The sequence below is a fragment of the Symsagittifera roscoffensis genome, chromosome 4, assembly GCF_963678635.1.
Source record: "Symsagittifera roscoffensis chromosome 4, txSymRosc1.1, whole genome shotgun sequence".
Taxonomy (NCBI): domain Eukaryota; kingdom Metazoa; phylum Xenacoelomorpha; order Acoela; family Convolutidae; genus Symsagittifera; species Symsagittifera roscoffensis.
Genome location: NC_087065.1, coordinates 65,316,323 through 65,339,975, shown reverse-complemented (window position 1 = coordinate 65,339,975; position 23,653 = coordinate 65,316,323). Strand labels below are relative to the sequence as shown.

Sequence of the window (23,653 nt, the reverse complement as noted above, 5' to 3'; positions counted from 1 at the left end):
TATAAATGAACCGAGGTTTGACAGGTCGATAGCGACCTTGATAACCAACATTAGAATAACGGCTTAGATTAGAATGACGTCATAAGTAACAATGAATAATACAGTACTACACATTAAACAACACCGCACCACATTTCCCCCTCTAGGGAAAGTTCAAATGGAACATATGAATTTTTCAAATGTAACTGCACTAAATACAAAATAACTTGAAAAGACTGAAAGGACTCAACGATTGAGTGAGTACAGATCTAAGAGTTTTAGCAAAGAGTTTAAATCTAACGAATATGACCGACAGAAGAACAGCAGAGTTTAATTTTCATTCCGTCGCAGCGGGTTATCCGACAACGAGTTGACAGTAGGAAATCTAGTAAACTTCCTAGTAAAGCTTCCGGCCTTGTTTGGAGAACAAACCCGAGGATGTTCCTACTGAAGAGATTTTTCTTGTTTGTCCTTGGCAAAGCGGACCCTTCTATCCGGAGATGCCTGAGTCGAACTGGATGGGATAGGTAAATTAATTAGATTCACGGAGTGACGAATTGGGCTACCATAAAAAGAAGTTTGCTTCTTTTGGCGAGAGGAAGTGCGTGACGAATTGGACGCTGAGGAGATATTTCCATCAAGATCCGAAGTAAATCCTGACACATCGCGGTTGGGAGGGTTGGAGACAGCCAAATTTGAGCCTTTAGAACAATCTTATAATTGCGGGACTGACGATTCATCATCCGACGAGATAGGAATCAAATCCGCGCAAGAGATGATCACAGATTTGGCAAGAGAAGATACGTTCGACTTCACACTGATAGGCACTTCCGGGAGGAAATTTCCAGACGTAGAGGAAGAGGCCGTAAGATCCACCACCGCCGTAGCATCTCGAGGAATAGACTGTATGCCAGGAGCATCCGACACCAGCTTTCCGCCGACTTGGTCACAGAGGATTTTGTCCGCACAGGGGTGGAGGATGACAACAGTAGAGGAGGCTGAGGACGAACAGGAACCGATACTGTTTTGGCAGTAATCCGAGATCTCGGATTAGACGACCTTAGGGGTCGATTATCCTCCGGCGACGTAGATGACGACGTTGACACAATGGGGCGCTTTTGCCCCATTTTGACTGGCGTTGCTTGTTTGCCTGAAAAATCTATACACGATGATTTAAGGCGCACCGCAAGATGATTCCTCCTAATAACAATACCCTCAATGTTATTCTTTTCTTGAAACTGATGATTCCGATCGGCAAATGTCGTCTGTTTTTTTTCGCATGAAGCAAGATACCTCAAAGACACGTCTGAAGGGGTCGAGTGATATATCCTATCAAAGTACTTTTACTATTGATTCGAGCTGCACTGAAAAAATTCAAAAATATCTGGCTGTCAAAAATTGGTCTGAATGTTTTACTGTTCTGAAAAATTTAGCGCGCGAAATTAAGCTTCTATTTACGAGCGCAATTATGATATTTAGGGATTAAAGTCTTGGTAAATTTGGCTGGTAGTCAAAAGCTTATAGAAAAAATTAAAATTAATTAAATGAAAATTAATAAAAAGGTAACTGTGCACGAACGTTTTTGTTAAGTAAAGATGATCATGCGAGCACATTTTCAAATGAAATTTATCAAATGAAAATATCCAATATCAAATGAATATTAGCAGAAATAAGCATCAGCTGTTAGAATTATTTGAAAGAGGGAATAAACTAAAAACATGTCCCGGATAAACTAAAACCTAAAAATATGAGGGGATAAAGTAAAAACATGTACTGTTGGAGTACTCTCAGGAGTTGCCAATCTTATGTCTAAATGCCACTGCTCAATTGCATTTAGTTTACGAGATGTGACGTTTCTTAATTTTTATATATTTTTCAAAGGACTTTGATTTTAAAAACTTTTACGGTTTATGGTTTTTTACGCTTGCGATTTTGTTTCGAAAGAAAAAAATTGCAAATGACTCAGCTCAATATATTTGTACGCTTGCGATTAGCAAGCGTTATCAAATCGGAATGTAGACTTTTTTCTAGTTAACAACTAGTTTAACAAAATCAGTTGAATCTCTTGCTGATATCAATGCTGACATGCTCATTTTCATAAAAATTCAAATTTTACTTGCTCATTTTCATAAAAATTCATATTTGTTTTTGGGAGGGTACTAGTCACTACAGGATAGTTTCAGGGGTACTTGAAGCCTATGAAAGTTTTTTTTAATAAGTTTTTTTTTCGGCTTAACTGGTGTCTGCTCGGCCTTGTTTCCGCTTCGTAAGTTTGTCCATTTGCTAATTGGAATTTCAAATGCCTTGAGTGGCATGTTTGCGTAGAATTCCTGTTTGAAAAAAAAACAGGTTTTATGAAAATGTATGGGATTGGTTTTTTTTACGCTTCGGAAAATTGTAGCACTTCGCAAAAAAAAAAAGTTTTTTTTTTCTCAAAAACCTTTCTATGGATTTTCAAAAAAAGGGTATCCATAAAAATACCGCCTACACCCTTGTGTTCCTGCATAATCACCTGGTCTCTTTTTGCTTTACGCCTTTGTCTACAGTCTTTGAAAGGTCGGTCGGGGAAATATTTGACCAATATATTTGGTTTTTTTGTTTGTTTTCTCAAAAATTAACCTACCAAATCGGAGATTTTGTGTTTCAACGAAGAGATCAGATTTGGAAAACTTTCCTCCATAAGCTTCTACGCCCAAACTTTTTCTTTTACAAAAAACATTGAAAGAGTGATATTTTTGAACATTTTTGGAGACTTGTTGACTTTTCTCGAAAACCAACCTCCCAAACAAGAGTTTGTGGGTTCAATGGATACAATGGGTAGTGAGAAGCTCCCCTGCGTTAGAGGCTTCTACTAAGTTTTTCACAAAAAGTCATCCTTCTCGGAAAAGTCAATTTTTTGATTTTTGACCGTTTTTTGAAACTTTTCGGGAGTACTACCCTGCCAAACCTGGGTTTTTGGGTTCAATCTAAATAACACGTTGGGTGAATCTCTTCTACATAAGCGGCTACGCGCAAAGTTTTATACACAAAAATCTATGATTCTCGAAAATGTCAACTATCTGATTTGTTGACCTTTTTTTCTGGACTTTTCTCGATAACTATACTGCCAAATCTAATATCATAGGTTTGATCGACAGAACAGGTTGTTGGAAGCTTACCTTTGTAATTTGCTACAACCAATTTGTTTTGTGGAGTTTGTGACTCGAATATCACCGTGCCAAATCTCATGTTAAGTGTTCAATCGAGGAATCCGATTTAGGGAATCTTCTATACTTTACCAGCGACGACCTGCTTTTCGCAAAAAAAGTAACGAATTTAGGAAAGTCAAGTTTTTGAACTTTGACCGTTTTTTAGAAACTTTGAATTTTCTTAAACACTACACTACCCTATCAAATCTGAGGTTAAAAATTCAATCCAAAAAACGGTTGCGCGATTATTCACTGCAGAAGCGGTTACTTTTTACTTTTTTGTACGAGAAAGGTCATGACTTTGGGAACATTCCAAAATCTTAATTATTTACACTGTTCTCTCTAATTTTAGAGAAACAACTAAGGTTGTGGGCAAAGTCTAGTTTTTGAAATTACGCATTTGGTCCCGCATCAGTATAACAATGCTGGGCCCTATGCTTTAGCTGGGCCCTAGCTGTCCTTCCTCGAGTTCTACAAAAATTTGAGTTCACCTAGTTTTCTCAAATTTTGGTTCACCTGGTTTTTTTTCGACTACTGTTTTTTTATGATTGTGTTGAATCGCAAGATTGCGAAGCTCCGCTTCGCCTCTGTGACAAAAGTTGATTTAAAAAACTTGAATACAAAATTTGAAATAACGAACTCTGTAATTATGTGATGTCAGAGTACACAAAGGATGAAGATTTAATTTCCAATATATGCAGTTTGTTATTAGTTGTTAAAAATTCGAAGCACCGGAGGTGCGTTACACGCTAGTTCAATGATTACTCAATTTGATCCTTAGATTGACAGTTTTGATTTTAATCTAATTTAATCAGTTTTCCACAAAAGAAGATTTCGCTTTATAAAGGTTGTTCTTTTTTTAGGAGGATTAAGACAGCAAAAACAAGTAATGCTGACGATGCTGCTGAACACCAGCCGACCAAATTGGCGATTGGAGTCGAGGGCGGATTCTCTGCTGGACCTGAGACTCAATTCGATTTCGAAGACAGCTACAGAGTGTACCTGGCGCCAGAACAGAAATTTCTGCAAGTGGACTCAAATGAGCTTCCTGAAATTGTGAGACAGAATGTGAGGCACGTTATCGATGCTCATTCACCCAGGGCGTCCAGTTTACCTCTGGAATGGGACGGCGAGAAACGAAGAGAGACTACGGTTGAGCTGGTCCAACTGGACAACGGACGCAAGGTACCCCCCTCGGGTTGGAAGTGCGAGAGATGTGATTTAACTACGAATTTGTGGGTCAACCTCTCAGATGGGGCTATTTTGTGCGGAAGGAAATTCTTCGATGGGTCCGGTGGAAATAACCACGCCGTGGATTACTACCGGGAGACGGGGTACCCTTTAGCAGTGAAATTGGGAACTATCACAGCAGACGGAAGAGCAGACGTGTTCTCATATACTGAAGACGACATGGTTGAAGACCCAAAACTGAAAGAGCATTTGGCGCATTTCGGAATTAATATTGAAAATATGGTTAAAACTGACAAAACAATGGCAGAAATGGAAATTGAACTGAATCAGAGCTACGAATGGAAACTTCTGACCGAGGAGGGTTCTAACTTGGAACGAATGTACGGAACAGGTTATGTTGGACTGCGCAATCTCGGAAACACTTGTTATGTTGCTTCAGTGATGCAAGCCTTGTATCATATTCCAGATGTAGCTGCTAAATATTTAGCTGCATTCGCTAGCTTGGTTTCCACCATTGATCCGACTTCAGATGAAATTCACAATAATCTGAGTTTCCAAATGGCGAAACTTTTTACAGGCATGTTATCTGAGAAATATTCGACGCCAGAAATGGTTGAAAAGCATATGGAAGGCATTTCACCGGCCTCTTTCAAAAGGTGTGTAGGCAAGAATCACAGAGAGTTTAGTACCGGAAATCAGCAAGATGTGCAAGAGTTTATCCTCCATCTGTTTTCCCTTGTTGAGAAGACTTCGAGAATCTTTGGAGAAGATTTTACGAAAGATTTTCAGTTCTCAATTCAAGAAAAAATAGTATGTTCGGTGACACAAGCGGCTAGATACGACAAAAGAAAAGACAACATGTTATCACTTTTTGTGCCAATGGATAAAACTATAAACAATGACGAAGTAAACGCTTTTGCGGAGCTGAAAGAAAAATACAAAAGCGAAGGCAAAGAGCCTGACGTATCAGAAATTGTAATACCAAAAGTGCCTTTCTCGGAACTGCTAACTACGTTTATAGAGAAGCAAGTCGTTGAAAATTTTCGAAGTGCAGCTGCAAATAATCAATTAGTCGAAGGTCACAAATATACTTCGATTTTGTCCTTCCCAAAGTACCTGTTCATACATATAAGAAGGTTCACTATAACGGAAGATTGGCGACCGGCAAAGTTGGAAGTATCAATCGACATGCCTGAAAATATTGACCTTTCAGTTATCAGGGCGCTGCCTAGGCCTGAACATGAAACTCTTATGCCGACTGCATCTCAAACACAGTCTAGTTTTGTGTTTAACGAGGAAATAGTTTCTACGTTGATGAGTATGGGGTTCACGAGTGAAGCATGCAAAAGGGCTTGTTTCCACACTAATAACTCGGGCATCGAAGCTGCGTCAAATTGGGTGATGGAGCACCTGGATGACGCTGACCTTAATTTACCTTTTGACCCAAACGGTGGGTCTGAATCTGCGGCCTCAAACAACAGCCCAACGCCTGCGCTATCGGAGGAGTCGATTGCCATTGTAATGTCAATGGGCTTTGAGCGAGTACAAGCTATTAATGCTTTGAAGAATACAGATGGAAATGTTGAAAGAGCTATCGATTGGATTTTCAGTCATCTCGAGGAAAGTATGACACCAGAGGCTCCGACAGAGGCCGAACTTCCTGCGAATCAGGGTGCCACTGGAACGAATAATGAGTGTGATCAGATAGACATGGGCTCATCGAAGTACAAGTTGCTGTCTTTTATCAGTCATATTGGTCCTTCAGCATCTTGTGGACATTATGTGGCTCATGTGAAGATAAATGATAAATGGATTCTGTTCAACGATGAAAAGGTTGCAGTCAGTTCGAAATTGCCAAAAGACTTGGGATACATTTATGTATATGAGAGAATGTAGCGAAGTTTTGATAAGCTACGTTTTTTGATTGAAAAAATAATAATAAAATTCGGACGATGAAGGCAAGAACTTGGGCCGCATTATGGAATATGACTTTTATTTTCTAATTGTGTAAAATAGCTCTAATTATATTGTTTTGTTATAAATGTTGAAGCAAATTGAAAATTGAATCGTCCGTTTTTGCGTATTCTGGCAAAATTATGGCTGGCCAGTTCAGTCACAGCTTAACATCGTTTATTATCTCTCGAATCAGATGATAAAGCTCCTTCGATTAAATTTTAATTTGAAAGTTTCAAAAATTTTTGGCAACGGAATTCATAATCTGATCATCTTGAGTAGAAACATTAAGAAACCCGCTGTACTGTTTTGCGTTAGACAATTGTGACTGGCCGACACTGTCTGACGAAGATTCAAAAGCTATGGCGTCAATTTAAAACTCAAATAACGATCAGCAAAAGTAATGTCATAAAAAAAGTGATCGACTTCTAGTTTGGATAGTTTTTATATTTCCCAGCGGGATAAAAATTTCTCTACTGATCAAGTTTTCACAGATTGGGTTAATTTTTTTATCAAAAAAGTGTTCATCGTGAATTTTTCATCAATTCAAAGTGCTTGAGGTCATCTTTTTTCCCCTGAAGCTCGAAAGCAGTTTTTGTGTCATTGCGTTCATTGACTCTTTTTCAATAGACGGTTGGCTATATTTTCTTTTTCAGTTGCTAAATGAGCTATGTCCAATAATCTTGAACCAGGAAATGTAACTTTGAAAGAGCGACTGCAAAGTCTAGACAAAGCAGACGAACAAATTGTGTTAATAGCGCAAGAAACAAGTAACATAGTTCAAATTTTGAACCAAAATAATGAAGGACCAGATCCAGTTTTTTCCTCAAATCAATCGGAATGTCGTGCAAGTCTGGCAAGATTTTCGTCTGCGATCAAGTCGTTTCAGAGCATAGTTGCAGGAGAGTTGAGTTATCTGCAGAAAAACAGTTCAACCTATCCACACGGAGGATCGGTCTACATTAATACTATGAAACTTGATTTGGCAAAGGAAGCCTGTGAATTGAAAACTGAACAGCTCAAAAACCTATCAAACTCGAGTTCACTGAAATAATTTACATTGATGTGTGTGATTTTTAAATGTTTGAATATTATTTTGGCAAATTAGTTTTAACAGATGTCAGATTTCCTTATTACAGGATAAGGCTCGTCTCTCGGTATAATTTTCATTTTTGGGCAGGTTTTGCCGACAGTGGTTCTTAACGCTATGTCAGATACCGCATCGAAACGTAAAACGAGGCCGAATGATATACTCTATTTGACCTCTTTCCCATATTAATCTTCCCATAAAATTTTCCCATGCTAATCAAAAGAAGATTCAAGCATGTTTACTTTAAATGCTGAGCAAACGAAAATTTAAGTCGACTTGTATACAATTCGTCTTTCATACAAACTTTACTTCGATTTGTTTCAGGTACTTGTAACTTTTTTGGGTTACGCTTGAGATTAACAAGTGTTATCACATCGGAATATAGACCTTTTTTCAGTTTAATGACTTGCTTTCTCCTCGCTGAATGTTTCTGAATACTTAATTCTCTATGTAGAACTTTTGATTGATAGTTCTGATCTACTGGCAATGACATATATTGACCTAAAATATGCAATGCGCTTTTCTGTATTCATCTGGGAGGTAGTTTCAAACTTGAAAAATTTTCAATATAAGTCTCTGTTCATGATAAATGAATCATCAAATTGTAGATAAACATTTTTGATTCGACGACATGGGAGGAACTTTGTATTCGGTTGTGTTATCTTAAATTTTGTTCTACGCAAAAGTAGGTACAACAAATTACCGTCCTATAGTTGAATGATATTTATTAAGTACCTTCGAATCGTCAACTGACCGACAAAAAATGCAAAAAAAAATTACGAGAAAAAGCTGTTTTTTTTTTAAATCTGGTTACCTTGAAGTCCTAGTTATCGACCATGTTTATTTATGTGCGGAAACTTCAACATGACTAGAACTAGCGGTCATTTTCTTGGTTTAAGTGGACAGCTCAAAGTCGAGGGTTATAAATTGTTGGATACACAACCAATTCATCAATTAGGAATTTTTGCATTAGTCTTAACGACATAACATGGCAGTTTCGACTGAATTATACTGATCATTTCGGGTTCAGGATAACGTTAATTTTTTCTAGTTTCTTTTATGTACACAGCGGAATGAAGTGTGATAGTACAAGGTTACTTTTTCCATATTTTCCAACCTAAGTTGCAAATACTAGCGCTACTTTGGTGGCATTTTAATGCAGGAGGTTGAATTGGCTAATTAATAGTTTTGCTTTTTGATAGTACAAGTTAACAGAGTTGATGCAGTTTTCTTTCATCAGGTGAACCGAAGAAAGATGTTTGATTCATACAGCTAGAATAATAAAAACGTTTTTTTTTAAAAGAAAATTTCCAATTATTTTTGGCGAAAATTTCGAAATGCTTGCTTACACAATTTGACTTTATACTTTCCAAGCTGTTGCTTGCAAAGTTATTGTGTTGTCCTTAAGTTCATTATATTTGAAATTCTTGCGTGCAAAATTTGTGCATTTTGAAGCTCCATTTTGCCGCTTGTAGGGTTGTATAAGCGTCAGTGGCACAAATTTGTTGGGCAGTCAACTGGAAATCATGAATGTCCGAGGACTGAGGTTCACTTCCCGTAAAATTCAGTTGTTTTTCAAATTTCAGGATTTCCTTTTAAAGATATTTCTTAGCTTTTTTGCTTTGTTTGGGAAGCGCAGCTTCGCTTCTGTGTTCAAACGTTATTTTTACAGAAAGAAAGCAAAACTATGTCCTTGGGTGTTTTCCAATTTTGACAATTCATTTTGTTCCATGGTTTGGTCAAAGATGCTTAGAATACATGATGAAGGTTCAGTTGGGTTTTCTATATCGAAAAAAAATTTTCTCTCCGTAAGCATATATTAGCTCTTAAAATAAAAGCATTTCCATTTTCTACTTCAAATATCAATGAAACTCCCAAAAGGTACTCAACTATGGTAAATATATAGTTTTCTAGAATTTATTACATTTATATCACTGCGGTCGGAACTTGATGGGAATATATTTGTTCCGTAGCTTAGTAGCTTTTGGTCTCGGCGTATGCTAGGCACCTTTTGTTTTTCGAAATTTCTATATTGCGTGATTGAGGGAACGATAGGTTTCATGCAACAACGCTTGCGATTATCACGTGTTGTTAAATCGGAATATTGTTTTTTTTTGGCTTGAAAAATAATTAAATAGAATCACTTGCGTCAGTTTAAACGTTGGTTTATGTGGAATCAGAAGCCACAAGCTAAATTGCGCACGTGGTGTAGCGGTAACGCACTTGCCCAAAAACAAAGAGCATCTGTTGTTTTTAACCAGAGTTTTTTTTCGGCGCGTCAGAAAATCTTTGCCCGGCTTTTGCTAGTGTGCTGCTTGTTTTTTATTGGCACTTGGCCACAGCAGGGATTTTGCTTAACATTACGGCATTTGTTAAAATCAGTTAAAAAAAGTTTTCAATTTATTCAGGCTTTATGTAAACAATTATCTTTTATCATATTGCTTTTAGCAGAGTTTTTTCTTGCAACCTTCCTGTTTTGCATTCTTTTTTTTTGCTTTGGCAAAAAAAGAATGCAACCAATCGCGCTTAGGCATCAAATTTTTGAGTTTTGTTTTTTTTTCTGATTGCAATTATGTGGAAATTGATTGCAATTATTTGATACGTACCGTAAATCTGCGAAACGAAGCATTTGTTTTTGAAAAAAATGAAGTATTTTGCTGTTTTTACTGAACATTTTGACGCTGTAATTCTGTCAAATAATTTTGCATCGTGAGTGTTGCGTAGCTCCGCCTAGTCTCTATGTATTTTTTGTTGGTGACAACTTTTTCGAAATGAAACCGAAGTTTGACTTTTGATTGGTGATCGTTTACATTGAAACCAAGACAAGACGATTAGACAATCCATTATTTCATAACTTTTAAACACTAGATGTTGTATGATAATTCTTTAGTGGTATTAAAAGGTAATTCTGCACGAATGTTTTTGTTAAGTAAAGCTGAGTATGCGACCACGCTTATAGTGAGTTTAAATGCGAGTGTCATAGCCACTGACGCCTATGTTAAGTGTTTTAAGTCTTGATATAGCCATATGTTGTTATTGCAGTATGTGAAGCACTTCTTTAGAAAGTTGAACGTATTGTAGCTTTTTGATAGATCCTTGATATTACTTTTTCGCGGAGCTCAGTTTAAAACGAAATTTTTGCAACCTAGCCACAGATAAAAATGCTCATTTGGTTGCACTTCACTTTTGATATATATCCAACAATAGGTAATTTAACAGCGTTTATTGCTGCTTTTTGAGTTTCTGTTTGATAAGCTTCTTTTGGTTCCCGTTTGAAAAAATTAGTTTTTACGAAAATGTATAAGATTTCAATTTTTGCTTGTATCTATACTATATTTAAATGCTAGTGACAGCTATCTCCCATGTTTAAGCATAAAAATTTTGCTTGTTTAACGAAAGAATTTTTTCATGTTTAAGCTATATAATGTATTGCAATGCTTAAGAAAATTTTTCATTAATTTTCCCTCAAGGTCATTAATTTTTCACTAGATTTTTTCGAGGCCAAATTAAGTCTGTCTGTCTGTCTGTCTGTCTGTCTGTATACCTGCTTTTTAAAAAAATTTGATTTTGTCTGTCTACCCGTCTCCTAATTTTTTTAAATTTTTCTTCTATCAAATCTATTATCTGTTATTATATATTTAAATACGGGCTTCACTATCTCGCCATGTTTAAGCTTTTTCAACGTGTTTTTTTCGATTTTCCCGTTTAAATTCAGTTTTCATTTCATCAAGTTTGTAAATAGCAACCCAATAGTTGGATGTTGTCAGAATTTTCCCAGGTTTTGTGATTCTGGCCTCCATATATGAACAACCAAATCCTTGTAGTTTTCGAGATATGACGTTTTTATGATTTTTTCAAAAAAATTTTCAAAAACTTAATTTTAAAAAATTCCAATACGTTGAAGATCTCAGTCTTGTTATTTTTAAGCTTATAAAGGAAAATGTTTGCTTTTTTGTACAAATTTTACTGTCTCTCAAACACTACTTTAACGGATTTTACAAAAGTACTATCAATGAAAAAACCGGCTACTCTCCTAGGTGCGTGCATTTTAAACTAGTCTGTTTTTTGTTTGCCGCACGTTGTAAGATTTTGAAAACTTCAGTGGTGTTGATTTTGAACCTAATAATTAAATCATTTTGGTCGTTTTCTTGAAGTTTTTCCGCCAAAAAATACCCAACCTATTCTGATGTTATGATTTCAATCAAAAAAAATTGCTGCGCAGTTTTTCGATTTTACATTTTAGGAAAAAAGCCGACGTGGAATTGGGAAAAATACGTTTTTTAAGTTTTTTTCGTTTATCGAAAATTGTCTTTATCTCAAAAACTACCCTACAAAATCTGTTGTTAAGCGATCAATCGAGCGCAATAGTTATGCAATTTTTCTTACATAAAGAGTTATGCACATGTTTTAGTAGTTTTACTAACGAAAAGAGTAGTTTTTTGGAAAATTATTCACTTTTCTTGAAAAATACTCAGCCAGTTCTGAAATTAATAACTCAATTAAAAAACAAGTATGAGAAGCTAATTCGAATGAGAGGCTCGCCACCTACTTAAGTTGACGAAAGAGTTCGTTTTTGAGTACAGTCCATTTGTTTGGCAAAATTGAAAATTGGCATTTCCTTTCGTATTGGTGCAACCTGTTATTGAAAACGTAAAAAAGATACCTCCATCTTTAACTGGACCTTGTCTTTATTTCCAAAGGGTTGTGGTTAACTTTTCTACATCCGAGGGCGTAATATTCCTAGTCTCAAGGTCTGAGGTTCAAATAGGAAACATCGAAAAAGGTTTTTTTATTTGCGACCTCTATTGTGTTAAATTGTGTTAATAGCGCAAGAAACAAGTAACATAGTGCAAATTTTGAACCAAAATAATGAAGGATCAGATCCAGTTTTTTCATCAAATCAATCGGAATGTCGTGCAAGTCTGGCAAGATTTTCGTCTGCGATCAAGTCGTTTCAGCGCATAGTTGCAGGAAAACAGTTCAACCTATCCACACGGAGGATCGGTCTACATTAATACTATGAAACTTGATTTGGCAAAGGAAGCCAGTGAATTGAAAACTGAACAGCTCAAAAACCTATCAAACTCGAGTTCACTGAAATAATTTACATTGATGTGTGTGATTTTAAGTGTTTGATTATCATTTTGGCAAATTAGTTTTTCTAGATGTCAGATTTTTTTATTACAGGATAAGGCTCGTCTCTCGGTATAATTTTCATTTTTGGACAGGTTTTGCAGACAGGTTGGCATTTTAATGCAGGAGGTTGAAATGGCTAATTAATAGTATTTTGTTTTGCTTTATGATAAGTAACAAGTAACATCATCAGGGGAACCGAAGAAAGATGTTTGATTCATACAGCTAGAAGAATAAAAACGTTTTTTTTTTAAAGAAAATTTCCAATTATTTTTGGCGAAAATTTCGAAATGCTTGCTTACACAATTTGACTTTATACTTTCCAAGCTGTTGCTTGCAAAGTTATTGTGTTGTCCTTAAGTTCATTATATTTGAAACTCTTGCGTGCAAAATTTGTGCATTTTGAAGCTCCATTTTGCCGCATGTAGGGTTGTATAAGCGTCAGTGGCACAAATTTGTTGGGCAGTCAACTGGAAATCATGAATGTCCGAGGACTGAGGTTCACTTCCCGTAAAATTCGGTTGTTTTTCAAATTTCAGGATTTCCTTTTAAAGATATTTCTTAGCTTTTTTGCTTTGTTTGGGAAGCGCAGCTTCGCTTCTGTGTTCAAACGTTATTTTTTTAGAAAGAAAGCAAAACTATGTCCTTGGGTATTTTTCAATTTTGACAATTCATTTTGTTCCATGGTTTGGTCCAAGATGCTTAGAATACATGATGAAGGTTCAGTTGGGTTTTCTATATCGAAAAAAAATTTTCTCTCCGTAAGCATATATTAGCTCTTAAAATAAAAGCATTTCCATTTTCTACTTCAAATATCAATGAAACTCCCAAAAGGTACTCAACTATGGTAAATATATAGTTTTCTAGAATTTATTACATTTATATCACTGCGGTCGGAACTTGATGGGAGTATATTTGTTCCGTAGCTTAGTAGCTTTTGGTCTCGGCGTATGCTAGGCACCTTTTGTTTTTCGAAGTTTCTATATTGCGTGATTGAGGGAACGATAGGTTTCATACAACAACGCTTGCGATTATCACGTGTTGTTAAATCGGAATATTGTTTTTTTGGCTTGAAAAATAAAGAGAATCACTTGCGTCAGTTAAACGTTGATTTATGTGGAATCAGAAGCCACAAGCTAAATTGCGCACGTGGTGTAGATGTAACGCACTTGCCCAAAAATAAAGAGCATCTGTTGTTTTTAACCAGAGTTTTTTTCGGCGCGTCAGAAAATCTTTGCCCGGCTTTTGCTTGTGTGCTGCTTGTTTTTTATTGGCACTTGGTCACAGCAGGGTTTTGGCTTAACATTACGGCATTTGTTAAAATCAGGTAAAAAAAGTTTTCAATTTATTCAGGCTTTATGTAAACAATTATCTTTTATCATATTGCTTTTAGCAGAATTTTTTCTTTCAACCTTCCTGTTTTGCATTCTTTTTTTTTGCTTTGGCAAAAAAAAGAATACAACCAATCGCGCTTCGGCATCAAATTTTTGAGTTTTGTTTTTTTTCTGGTTGCAATTATGTGGAAATTGATTGCAATTAATTGATACGTACATCTGCGAAACGAAGCATTTGTTTTTGAAAAACATGAAGTATTTTGCTGTTTTTACTGAACATTTTGACGCTGTGATTCTGTCAAATAATTTTGCATCGTGAGTGTTGCGTAGCTCCGCCTAGTCTCTATGTATTTTTTGTTGGTGACAACTTTTTCGAAATGAAACCGAAGTTTGACTTTTGATTGGTGATCGTTTACATTGAAACCAAGACAAGACGATTAGACAATCCATTATTTCATAACTTTTAAACACTAGATATTGTATGATACTTCTTTAGTAGTATTAAAAGGTAATTCTGCACGAACGTTTTTGTTAAGAAAAGCTGAGTATGCGACCACGCTTATAGTGAGTTCAAATGCGAGTGTCATAGCCACTGACGTCTATGTTAAGTGTTTTAAGTCTTGATATAGCCATATGTTGCTCAGTTTAAAACGAAATTTTTGCAACCTAGCCACAGATAAAAGTGCTCATTTGGTAGCACTTCACTTTTGATGTATATCCAACAATAAGTATTTTAAAAGCGTTTATTGCTGCTGTTTCAGTTTCTGTTTGATAAGCTTCTTTTGGTTCCCGTTTGATAAAATTAGTTTTTACGAAATTGTATAAGATTTCAATATTTGCTTGTATTATTTTTAAGCTTATAAAGGAAAATGTTTGCTTTTTTGTACAAATTTTACTGGCTCTCAAACACTACTTAAACGGATTTTACAAAAGTACTATCAATGAAAAACCGGCTGCTCTCCTAGGTGGGTGCATTTTAAACTAATCTGTTTTTTGTTTGCCGCACGTCGTAAGATTTTGAAAACTTCAGTGGTGTTGATATTGAACCTAATAATTAAATCATTTTGGTCGTTTTCTTGAAATTTTTGCGCCAAAAAATACCCAACTTATTCTGATGTTATGATTTCAATCAAATAAAATTGTTGCGCAGTTTTTCGTTTTTACCTTTTAGGTAAAAAGCCGACGTGGAATTGAGAAAAATACGTTTTTAAAGTTTTTTTCGTTTATCGAAAATTGTTTTTATCTCAAAAACTACCCTACAAAATCTGTTGTTAAGCGATCAATCGAGCGCAATAGTTTTGCAATTTTTCTTACATAAAGAGTTATGCACATGTTTTAGTAGTTTTACTAACGAAAAGAGTAGTTTTTTGGAAAATTATTCACTTTTCTTGAAAAATACTCAGCAAGTTCTGAAATTAATAACTCAATTAAAAAACAAGTATGAGAAACTAATTCGAATGAGAGGCTCGCCACCTACTTAAGTTGACGAAAGAGTTCGTTTTTGAGTTCAGTCCATTTGTTTGGCAAAATTGAAAATTGGCATTTCCTTTCGTATTGGTGCAACGTATTATTGAAAACGTAAAAAAGATACCTCCATCTTTAACTGGACCTTGTATTTATTTCCAAAGGATTGTGGTTAACTTTTACATCCGAGGGCGTAATATTCCTAGTCTCAAGGTCTGAGGTTCAAATAGGAAACATCGAAAAAGGTTTTTTTTATTTGCGACCTCTATTCCTTATTTCACTTAGTTTTTTTTTTCATGCTAGGGCTTTTTGGCTGTTTTCTAGCTTGTTTTTGCAAAGTTGTTTCCAGCCTGTTTTTTTTTCAGTTGTTTTACAGCCTGGCTTTTATTTCAGAAGTTGTGTTTCGAAAATTATCGATTTCGTTTTTTGAGTTTATAAAGTTATCTATTTACAGTTTTTATTATTGAAGTGAGGTTTGCTGATTTTTTGTTCCAATTACTGAAATGGGGAGGAGTTTTGTCTTTGGGAGTTGATTAGTTTTTATTCGGACCACTGAAATTAGAGAAGAAAATTTTCTTGGAATGTATTCTTTTTCAAAGACTTTTCCCAAAATTTCTGATAAGGGATCTGGGTTGTAAATTTTTGTTTTCCACGCGAACGTTAATTAATCATCGGAATAGTTCTAGTGGTGTACTATATTGGAACATGTTCAGTAATGTTCAGCAAAAGTAATGTCATAAAAAAAGTGATCGACTTCTAGTTTGGATAGTTTATTTTATATTTCCCAGCGGGATAAAAATTTCTCCCGTGATCAAGTTTTCTCAAATGCGATTAATTTTTATCTAAAAAGTGTTCATCATGAATTTTTCTTGAAATTCAAAGTGCTTGAGGCAATAATTTTTTTCTCTGAAGCTCGAAATCAGTTTTTGTGTTATTTCGTTCATTGACTCTTTTCCAATAGTCGGTTGGCTATATATTTTTTTCAGTTACTCAATGAGCTATATCCAATAATCTTGTGCCAGAAAATGTAACTTTGAAGTAACTCTGTCAAATGACGCTGTAATTCTGTAATTCTGAGAAGAAATTTTTCTTGGAGTGTTTTTTTTCAAAAACTTTTCCCAAAATTTCTGATAAGGGATCTGGGTTGTAAATTTTTGTTTTCCACGCGAACGTTAATTAATCATCGGAATAGTTCTAGTGGTGTATTATATTGGAACCTGTTCAGTAATATTTCGAACAGCATTTTTGCAGAAAATAAAAAACTTTTAAATGTCAAAAAAATTGGTGAACAATTTTTGATTTTAAGTCAATTTTAAGAGTGACTGTTGGGGATTACTTACTGAAATTATATTTTACAAAAAAATTCTTTTCAATTGTTTTTTTTGTAAGTGTCAATATGCCAAATTATACATGACTATCAAAAAGGTCCAAGTTCTAGGCTTTTGTATTGCTTTAAGCCTCTCATCACACCACGGACACTTAATTTGGAATAAAACAAATCAATTTGGGCAAAACACTTTTTTTAAATGATTTTCTTGGACTTTTTTGTGCTACTTGCACAGCAACGTGCTGCGCTTGTTTTTTAACATGTTAACCAGAATAGATCGAGTGATATATTATTTTGAAGCCCTTACAGTCATGATTAAAATGAATTATTAAAACATCAAAAAACCACAGAAAAGCGTATTCGATTTCTTAAAGTCAAACAAGACTGCTCATATCAGGACAAAACCCTGATTGTTCCAACTGCTTTTTAAGAAGAATGAAGCAGTAAATGTTTCAAATATTTTATGAGTATAAATAAAGATTTATTTTTTCCTTAAATTTAAATGTATTGCATATTATAACGAGAACATCGAAAAAAAACATCTAAAACTGATTGATGGAGTGACGTAATTTTCATTCCACTTTAAATTTTTTAGTCCGAATTTTCAAATATATCTTTTGAGATCAGTTTGGTCCATTTAATATGAAAAAGAAATCATTTTATTTCGCTGGAAAAAAATTTGGGGCACCTTGAAAAGAATTCATTTAGTTTAATTTTAAGTTAGTTTTCTCAATGAGGTACAACTTTTCGATCTGCGCATGGATGAAGTGCATTAACTTTTTTTGGATAATTGAAGCGCGGTACATTCCGTTCTTTTAACGCGTATGCCGCGAATAATTCCGGGTGAAAAATAAAGACAAGTTTAACTGAGGCTAGCTATTCGGTCTTATCAATGCGTTGCTATGCGGAAACCAAAATAATGAAGGACCAGATCCAGTTTTTTCCTCAAATCAATCGGAATGTCGTGAAAGTCTGGCAAGATTTTCGTCTGCGATCAAGTCGTTTCAGAGCATAGTTGCAGGAGAGTTGAGTTATCTGCAGAAAAACAGTTCAACCTATCCACACGGAGGATCGGTCTACATTAATACTATGAAACTTGATTTGGCGAAGGAAGCCTGTGAATTGAAAACTGAACAGCTCAAAAACCTATCAAACTCGAGTTCACTGAAATAATTTACATTGATGTGCGTGATTTTTAAGTGTTTGATTATCATTTTGGCCAATTAGTTTTTCCAGATGTCAGATTTCTTTATTACAGGATAAGGCTCGGCTCTCGGTAAAATTTTCATTTTTGGGCAGGTTTTGCAGACAGTGGTTCTTAACGCTATGTCAGATACCGCATCGAAACGTGAAACGAGGCCGAATGATACGCTCTATTTCACCTCTTTCCGATACTAATCTTCCCATAAAATTCCCCATGCTAATCAGAAGGTAATTTAAGTATGTTTGTTTTAAATGCTAAGCAAACGAAAATTTAAGTCGACTTGTATACAATTCGTCTTGATACAAAATTTACTTCTATTTTTTTCGGGTACTTGTAACTTTTTTGGGTTACGCTTGAGATTAACAAGTGTTATCACATCGGAATATAGACCTTTTTTCAGTTTAACGACTTGCTTTCTGCTCGCTGAATGTTTCTGAATACTTAATTCTCTGTGTAGAACTTTTGATTGATAGTTCTGATCTACTGGTAATGACATATATTGACCTAAAATATGCAATGCGCTTTTCTGTATTCATCTGGGAGGTAGTTTCAAACTTGAAAAACTTTCAATATAAGTCTCTGTACATGATAAATGAATCATCAAATTGTAGATAAACATTTTTGATTCGACGACATGGGAGGAACTTTGTATTCGGTTGTGTTATCTTAAATTTTGTTCTACGCAAAAGTAGGTACAACAAATTACCGTCCTATAGTTGAATGATATTTATTAAGTACCTTCGAATCGTCAACTGACCGACAAAAAATGCAAAAAAAAATTACGAGACAAAGCTGTTTTTTTTTTTAAATCTGGTTACCTTGAAGTCCTAGTTATCGACCATGTTTATTTATGTGCGGAAACTTCAACATGACCAGAACTAGCGGTCATTTTCTTGGTTTAAGTGGACAGCTCAAAGTTGAGGGTTATAAATTGTTGGATACACAACCAATTCATCAATTAGGAATTTTTGCATTAGTCTTAACGACATAATATGGCAGTTTCGACTGAATTATACTGATCATTTCGGGTTCAGGATAACGTTAATTTTTTCTAGTTTCTTTTATGTACACAACGGAATGAAGTGTGATAGTACAAGGATACTTTTTCCATATTTTCCAACCTAAGTTGCAAATACTAGCGCTACTTTGGTGGCATTTTAATGCAGGAGGTTGAATTGGCTAATTAATAGTTTTGCTTTTTGATAGTACAAGTTAACAGAGTTGATGCAGTTTTCTTTCATCAGGTGAACCGAAGAAATATGTTTGATTCATACAGCTAGAATAATAAAAACGTTTTTTTTTTAAAAGAAAATTTCCAATTATTTTTGGCGAAAATTTCGAAATGCTTGCTTACACAATTTGACTTTATACTTTCCAAGCTGTTGCTTGCAAAGTTATTGTGTTGTCCTTAAGTTCATTATATTTGAAATTCTTGCGTGCAAAATTTGTGCATTTTGAAGCTCCATTTTGCCGCTTGTAGGGTTGTATAAGCGTCAGTGGCACAAATTTGTTGGGCAGTCAACTGGAAATCATGAATGTCCGAGGACTGAGGTTCACTTCCCGTAAAATTCAGTTGTTTTTAAAATTTCAGGATTTCCTTTTAAAGATATTTCTTAGCTTTTTTGCTTTGTTTGGGAAGCGCAGCTTCGCTTCTGTGTTCAAACGTTATTTTTACAGAAAGAAAGCAAAAGTATGTCCTTGGGTGTTTTTCAATTTTGACAATTCATTTTGTTCCATGGTTTGGTCAAAGATGCTTAGAATACATGATGAAGGTTCAGTTGGGTTTTCTATATCGAAAAAAAAAATTTCTCTCCGTAAGCATATATTAGCTCTTAAAATAAAAGCATTTCCATTTTCTACTTCAAATATCAATGAAACTCCCAAAAGGTACTCAACTATGGTAAATATATAGTTTTCTAGAATTTATTACATTTATATCACTGCGGTCGGAACTTGATGGGAATATATTTGTTCCGTAGCTTAGTAGCTTTTGGTCTCGGCGTATGCTAGGCACCTTTTGTTTTTCGAAATTTCTATATTGCGTGATTGAGGGAACGATAGGTTTCATGCAACAACGCTTGCGATTATCACGTGTTGTTAAATCGGAATATTGTTTTTTTTGGCTTGAAAAATAATTAAATAGAATCACTTGCGTCAGTTTAAACGTTGGTTTATGTGGAATCAGAAGCCACAAGCTAAATTGCGCACGTGGTGTAGCGGTAACGCACTTGCCCAAAAACAAAGAGCATCTGTTGTTTTTAACCAGAGTTTTTTTTGGCGCGTCAGAAAATCTTTGCCCGGCTTTTGCTAGTGTGCTGCTTGTTTTTTATTGGCACTTGGCCACAGCAGGGATTTTGCTTAACATTACGGCATTTGTTAAAATCAGTTAAAAAAAGTTTTCAATTTATTCAGGCTTTATGTAAACAATTATCTTTTATCATATTGCTTTTAGCAGAGTTTTTTCTTGCAACCTTCCTGTTTTGCATTCTTTTTTTTTTGCTTTGGCAAAAAAAGAATGCAACCAATCGCGCTTAGGCATCAAATTTTTGTTTTTTTTCTGATTGCAATTATGTGGAAATTGATTGCAATTATTTGATACGTACCGTAAATCTGCGAAACGAAGCATTTGTTTTTGAAAAACATGAAGTATTTTGCTGTTTTTACTGAACATTTTGACGCTGTAATTCTGTCAAATAATTTTGCATCGTGAGTGTTGCGTAGCTCCGCCTAGTCTCTATGTATTTTTTGTTGGTGACAACTTTTTCGAAATGAAACCGAAGTTTGACTTTTGATTGGTGATCGTTTACATTGAAACCAAGACAAGACGATTAGACAATCCATTATTTCATAACTTTTAAACACTAGATGTTGTATGATAATTCTTTAGTGGTATTAAAAGGTAACTCTGCACGAATGTTTTTTTAAGTAAAGCTGAGTATGCGACCACGCTTATAGTGAGTTTAAATGCGAGTGTCATAGCCACTGACGCCTATGTTAAGTGTTTTAAGTCTTGATATAGCCATATGTTGTTATTGCAGTATGTGAAGCACTTCTTTAGAAAGTTGAACGTATTGTAGCTTTTTGATAGATCCTTTATTACTTTTTCGCGGAGCTGTTTAAAACGAAATTTTTGCAACCTAGCCACAGATAAAAATGCTCATTTGGTTGCACTTCACTTTTGATATATATCCAACAATAGGTAATTTAATAGCGTTTATTGCTGCTTTTTGAGTTTCTGTTTGATAAGCTTCTTTTGGTTCCCGTTTGATAAAATTAGTTTTTACGAAAATGTATAAGATTTCAATTTTTGCTTGTATCTATACTATATTTAAATGCTAGTGACAGCTATCTCCCATGTTTAAGCATAAAAATTTTGCTTGTTTAACGAAAGAATTTTTTCATGTTTAAGCTATATAATGTATTGCAATGCTTAAGAAAATTTTTCATTAATTTTCCCGCAAAGTCATTAATTTTTCACTAGATTTTTTCGAGGCCAAATTAAGTCTGTCTGTCTGTCTGTCTGTCTGTCTGTCTGTCTGTCTGTCTGTCTGTATACCTGCTTTTTAAAAAAAATTGATTTTGTCTGTCTACCCGTCTCCTAATTTTTTTAAAACTTTCTTCTATCAAATCTATTATCTGTTATTATAAATTTAAATACGGGCTTCACTATCTCGCCATGTTTAAGCTTTTTCAACGTATTTTTTTTGCATCTGTAATAAAAGAATTTTTTCACGTTTAAGCGATATCTTATATTGCAATGGCTAAGGTTTTTTTCGATTTTCCCGTTTAAATTCAGTTTTCATTTCATCAAGTTTGTAAATAGCAACCCAATAGTTGGATGTTGTCAGAATTTTCCCAGGTTTTGCGATTCTGGCCTCCATATATGAACAACCAAATCCTTGTAGTTTTCGAGATGTGACGTTTTTATGATTTTTTCAAAAAATTTTTCAAAAACTTAATTTTAAAAAATTCCAATACGTTGAAGATCTCAGTCTTGTTATTTTTAAGCTTATAAAGGAAAATGTTTGCTTTTTTGTACACATTTTACTGGCTCTCAAACACTACTTTAACGGATTTTACAAAAGTACTATCAATGAAAAAACCGGCTACTCTCCTAGGTGCGTGCATTTTAAACTAGTCTGTTTTTTGTTTGCCGCACGTTGTAAGATTTTGAAAACTTCAGTGGTGTTGATTTTGAACCTAATAATTAAATCATTTTGGTCGTTTTCTTGAAGTTTTTCCGCCAAAAAATACCCAACCTATTCTGATGTTATGATTTCAATCAAATAAAATAGTTTTTCGATTTTACCTTTTAGGAAAAAAGCCGACGTGGAATTGGGAAAAATACGTTTTTTAAGTTTTTTTCGTTTATCGAAAATTGTCTTTATCTCAAAAACTACCCTACAAAATCTGTTGTTAAGCGATCAATCGAGCGCAATAGTTATGCAATTTTTCTTACATAAAGAGTTATGCACATGTTTTAGTAGTTTTACTAACGAAAAGAGTAGTTTTTTGGAAAATTATTCACTTTTCATGAAAAATACTCAGCCAGTTCTGAAATTAATAACTCAATTAAAAAACAAGTATGAGAAGCTAATTCGAATGAGAGGCTCGCCACCTACTTAAGTTGACGAAAGAGTTCGTTTTTGAGTACAGTCCATTTGTTTGGCAAAATTGAAAATTGGCATTTCCTTTCGTATTGGTGCAACCTATTATTGAAAACGTAAAAAAGATACCTCCATCTTTAACTGGACCTTGTCTTTATTTCCAAAGGATTGTGGTTAACTTTTCTACATCCGAGGGCGTAATATTCCTAGTCTCAAGGTCTGAGGTTCAAATAGGAAACATCGAAAAAGGTTTTTTTTATTTGCGACCTCTATTGTGTTAAATTGTGTTAATAGCGCAAGAAACAAGTAACATAGTGCAAATTTTGAACCAAAATAATGAAGGATCAGATCCAGTTTTTTCATCAAATCAATCGGAATGTCGTGCAAGTCTGGCAAGATTTTCGTCTGCGATCAAGTCGTTTCAGCGCATAGTTGCAGGAAAACAGTTCAACCTATCCACACGGAGGATCGGTCTACATTAATACTATGAAACTTGATTTGGCAAAGGAAGCCAGTGAATTGAAAACTGAACAGCTCAAAAACCTATCAAACTCGAGTTCACTGAAATAATTTACATTGATGTGTGTGATTTTACTGGCTCTCAAACACTACTTTAACGGATTTTACAAAAGTACTATCAATGGAAAAACCGGCTACTCTCCTAGGTGCGTGCATTTTAAACTAGTCTGTTTTTTGTTTGCCGCACGTTGTAAGATTTTGAAAACTTCAGTGGTGTTGATTTTGAACCTAATAATTATATCATTTTGTTCGTTTTCTTGAAGTTTTTCCGCCAAAAAATACCCAACCTATTCTGATGTTATGATTTCAATCAAAAAAAATTGTTGCGCAGTTTTTCGATTTTACCTTTTAGGAAAAAAGCCGACGTGGAATTGGGAAAAATACGTTTTTTAAGTTTTTTTCGTTTATCGAAAATTGTCTTTATCTCAAAAACTACCCTACAAAATCTGTTGTTAAGCGATCAATCGAGCGCAATAGTTATGCAGTTTTTCTTACATAAAGAGTTATGCACATGTTTTAGTAGTTTTACTAACGAAAAGAGTAGTTTTTTGGAAAATTATTCACTTTTCTTGAAAAATACTCAGCCAGTTCTGAAATTAATAACTCAATTAAAAAACAAGTATGAGAAGCTAATTCGAATGAGAGGCTCGCTACCTACTTAAGT

The 23,653-nt window shown here is 34.8% G+C and overlaps 2 protein-coding genes across 2 annotated transcripts in view; one reads left to right on the top strand and one right to left on the bottom strand.

Moving 5' to 3' along the window:
• Nucleotides 1–6,512, top strand: part of LOC134843758 (ubiquitin carboxyl-terminal hydrolase 5-like) — a 62,799-nt gene extending 56,287 nt beyond the window's left edge. Inside the window, exon 3 of the mRNA XM_063860021.1 lies at nucleotides 4,031–6,512. Within this exon, the coding sequence (XP_063716091.1) occupies nucleotides 4,031–6,254 (2,224 nt within the window). The 3' untranslated portion in view covers nucleotides 6,255–6,512. The remainder of the gene's footprint in view (nucleotides 1–4,030) is intronic.
• Nucleotides 1–23,653, bottom strand: part of LOC134843757 (exportin-T-like) — a 551,312-nt gene that overhangs the window by 400,913 nt on the left and 126,746 nt on the right. The window lies entirely within an intron of this gene.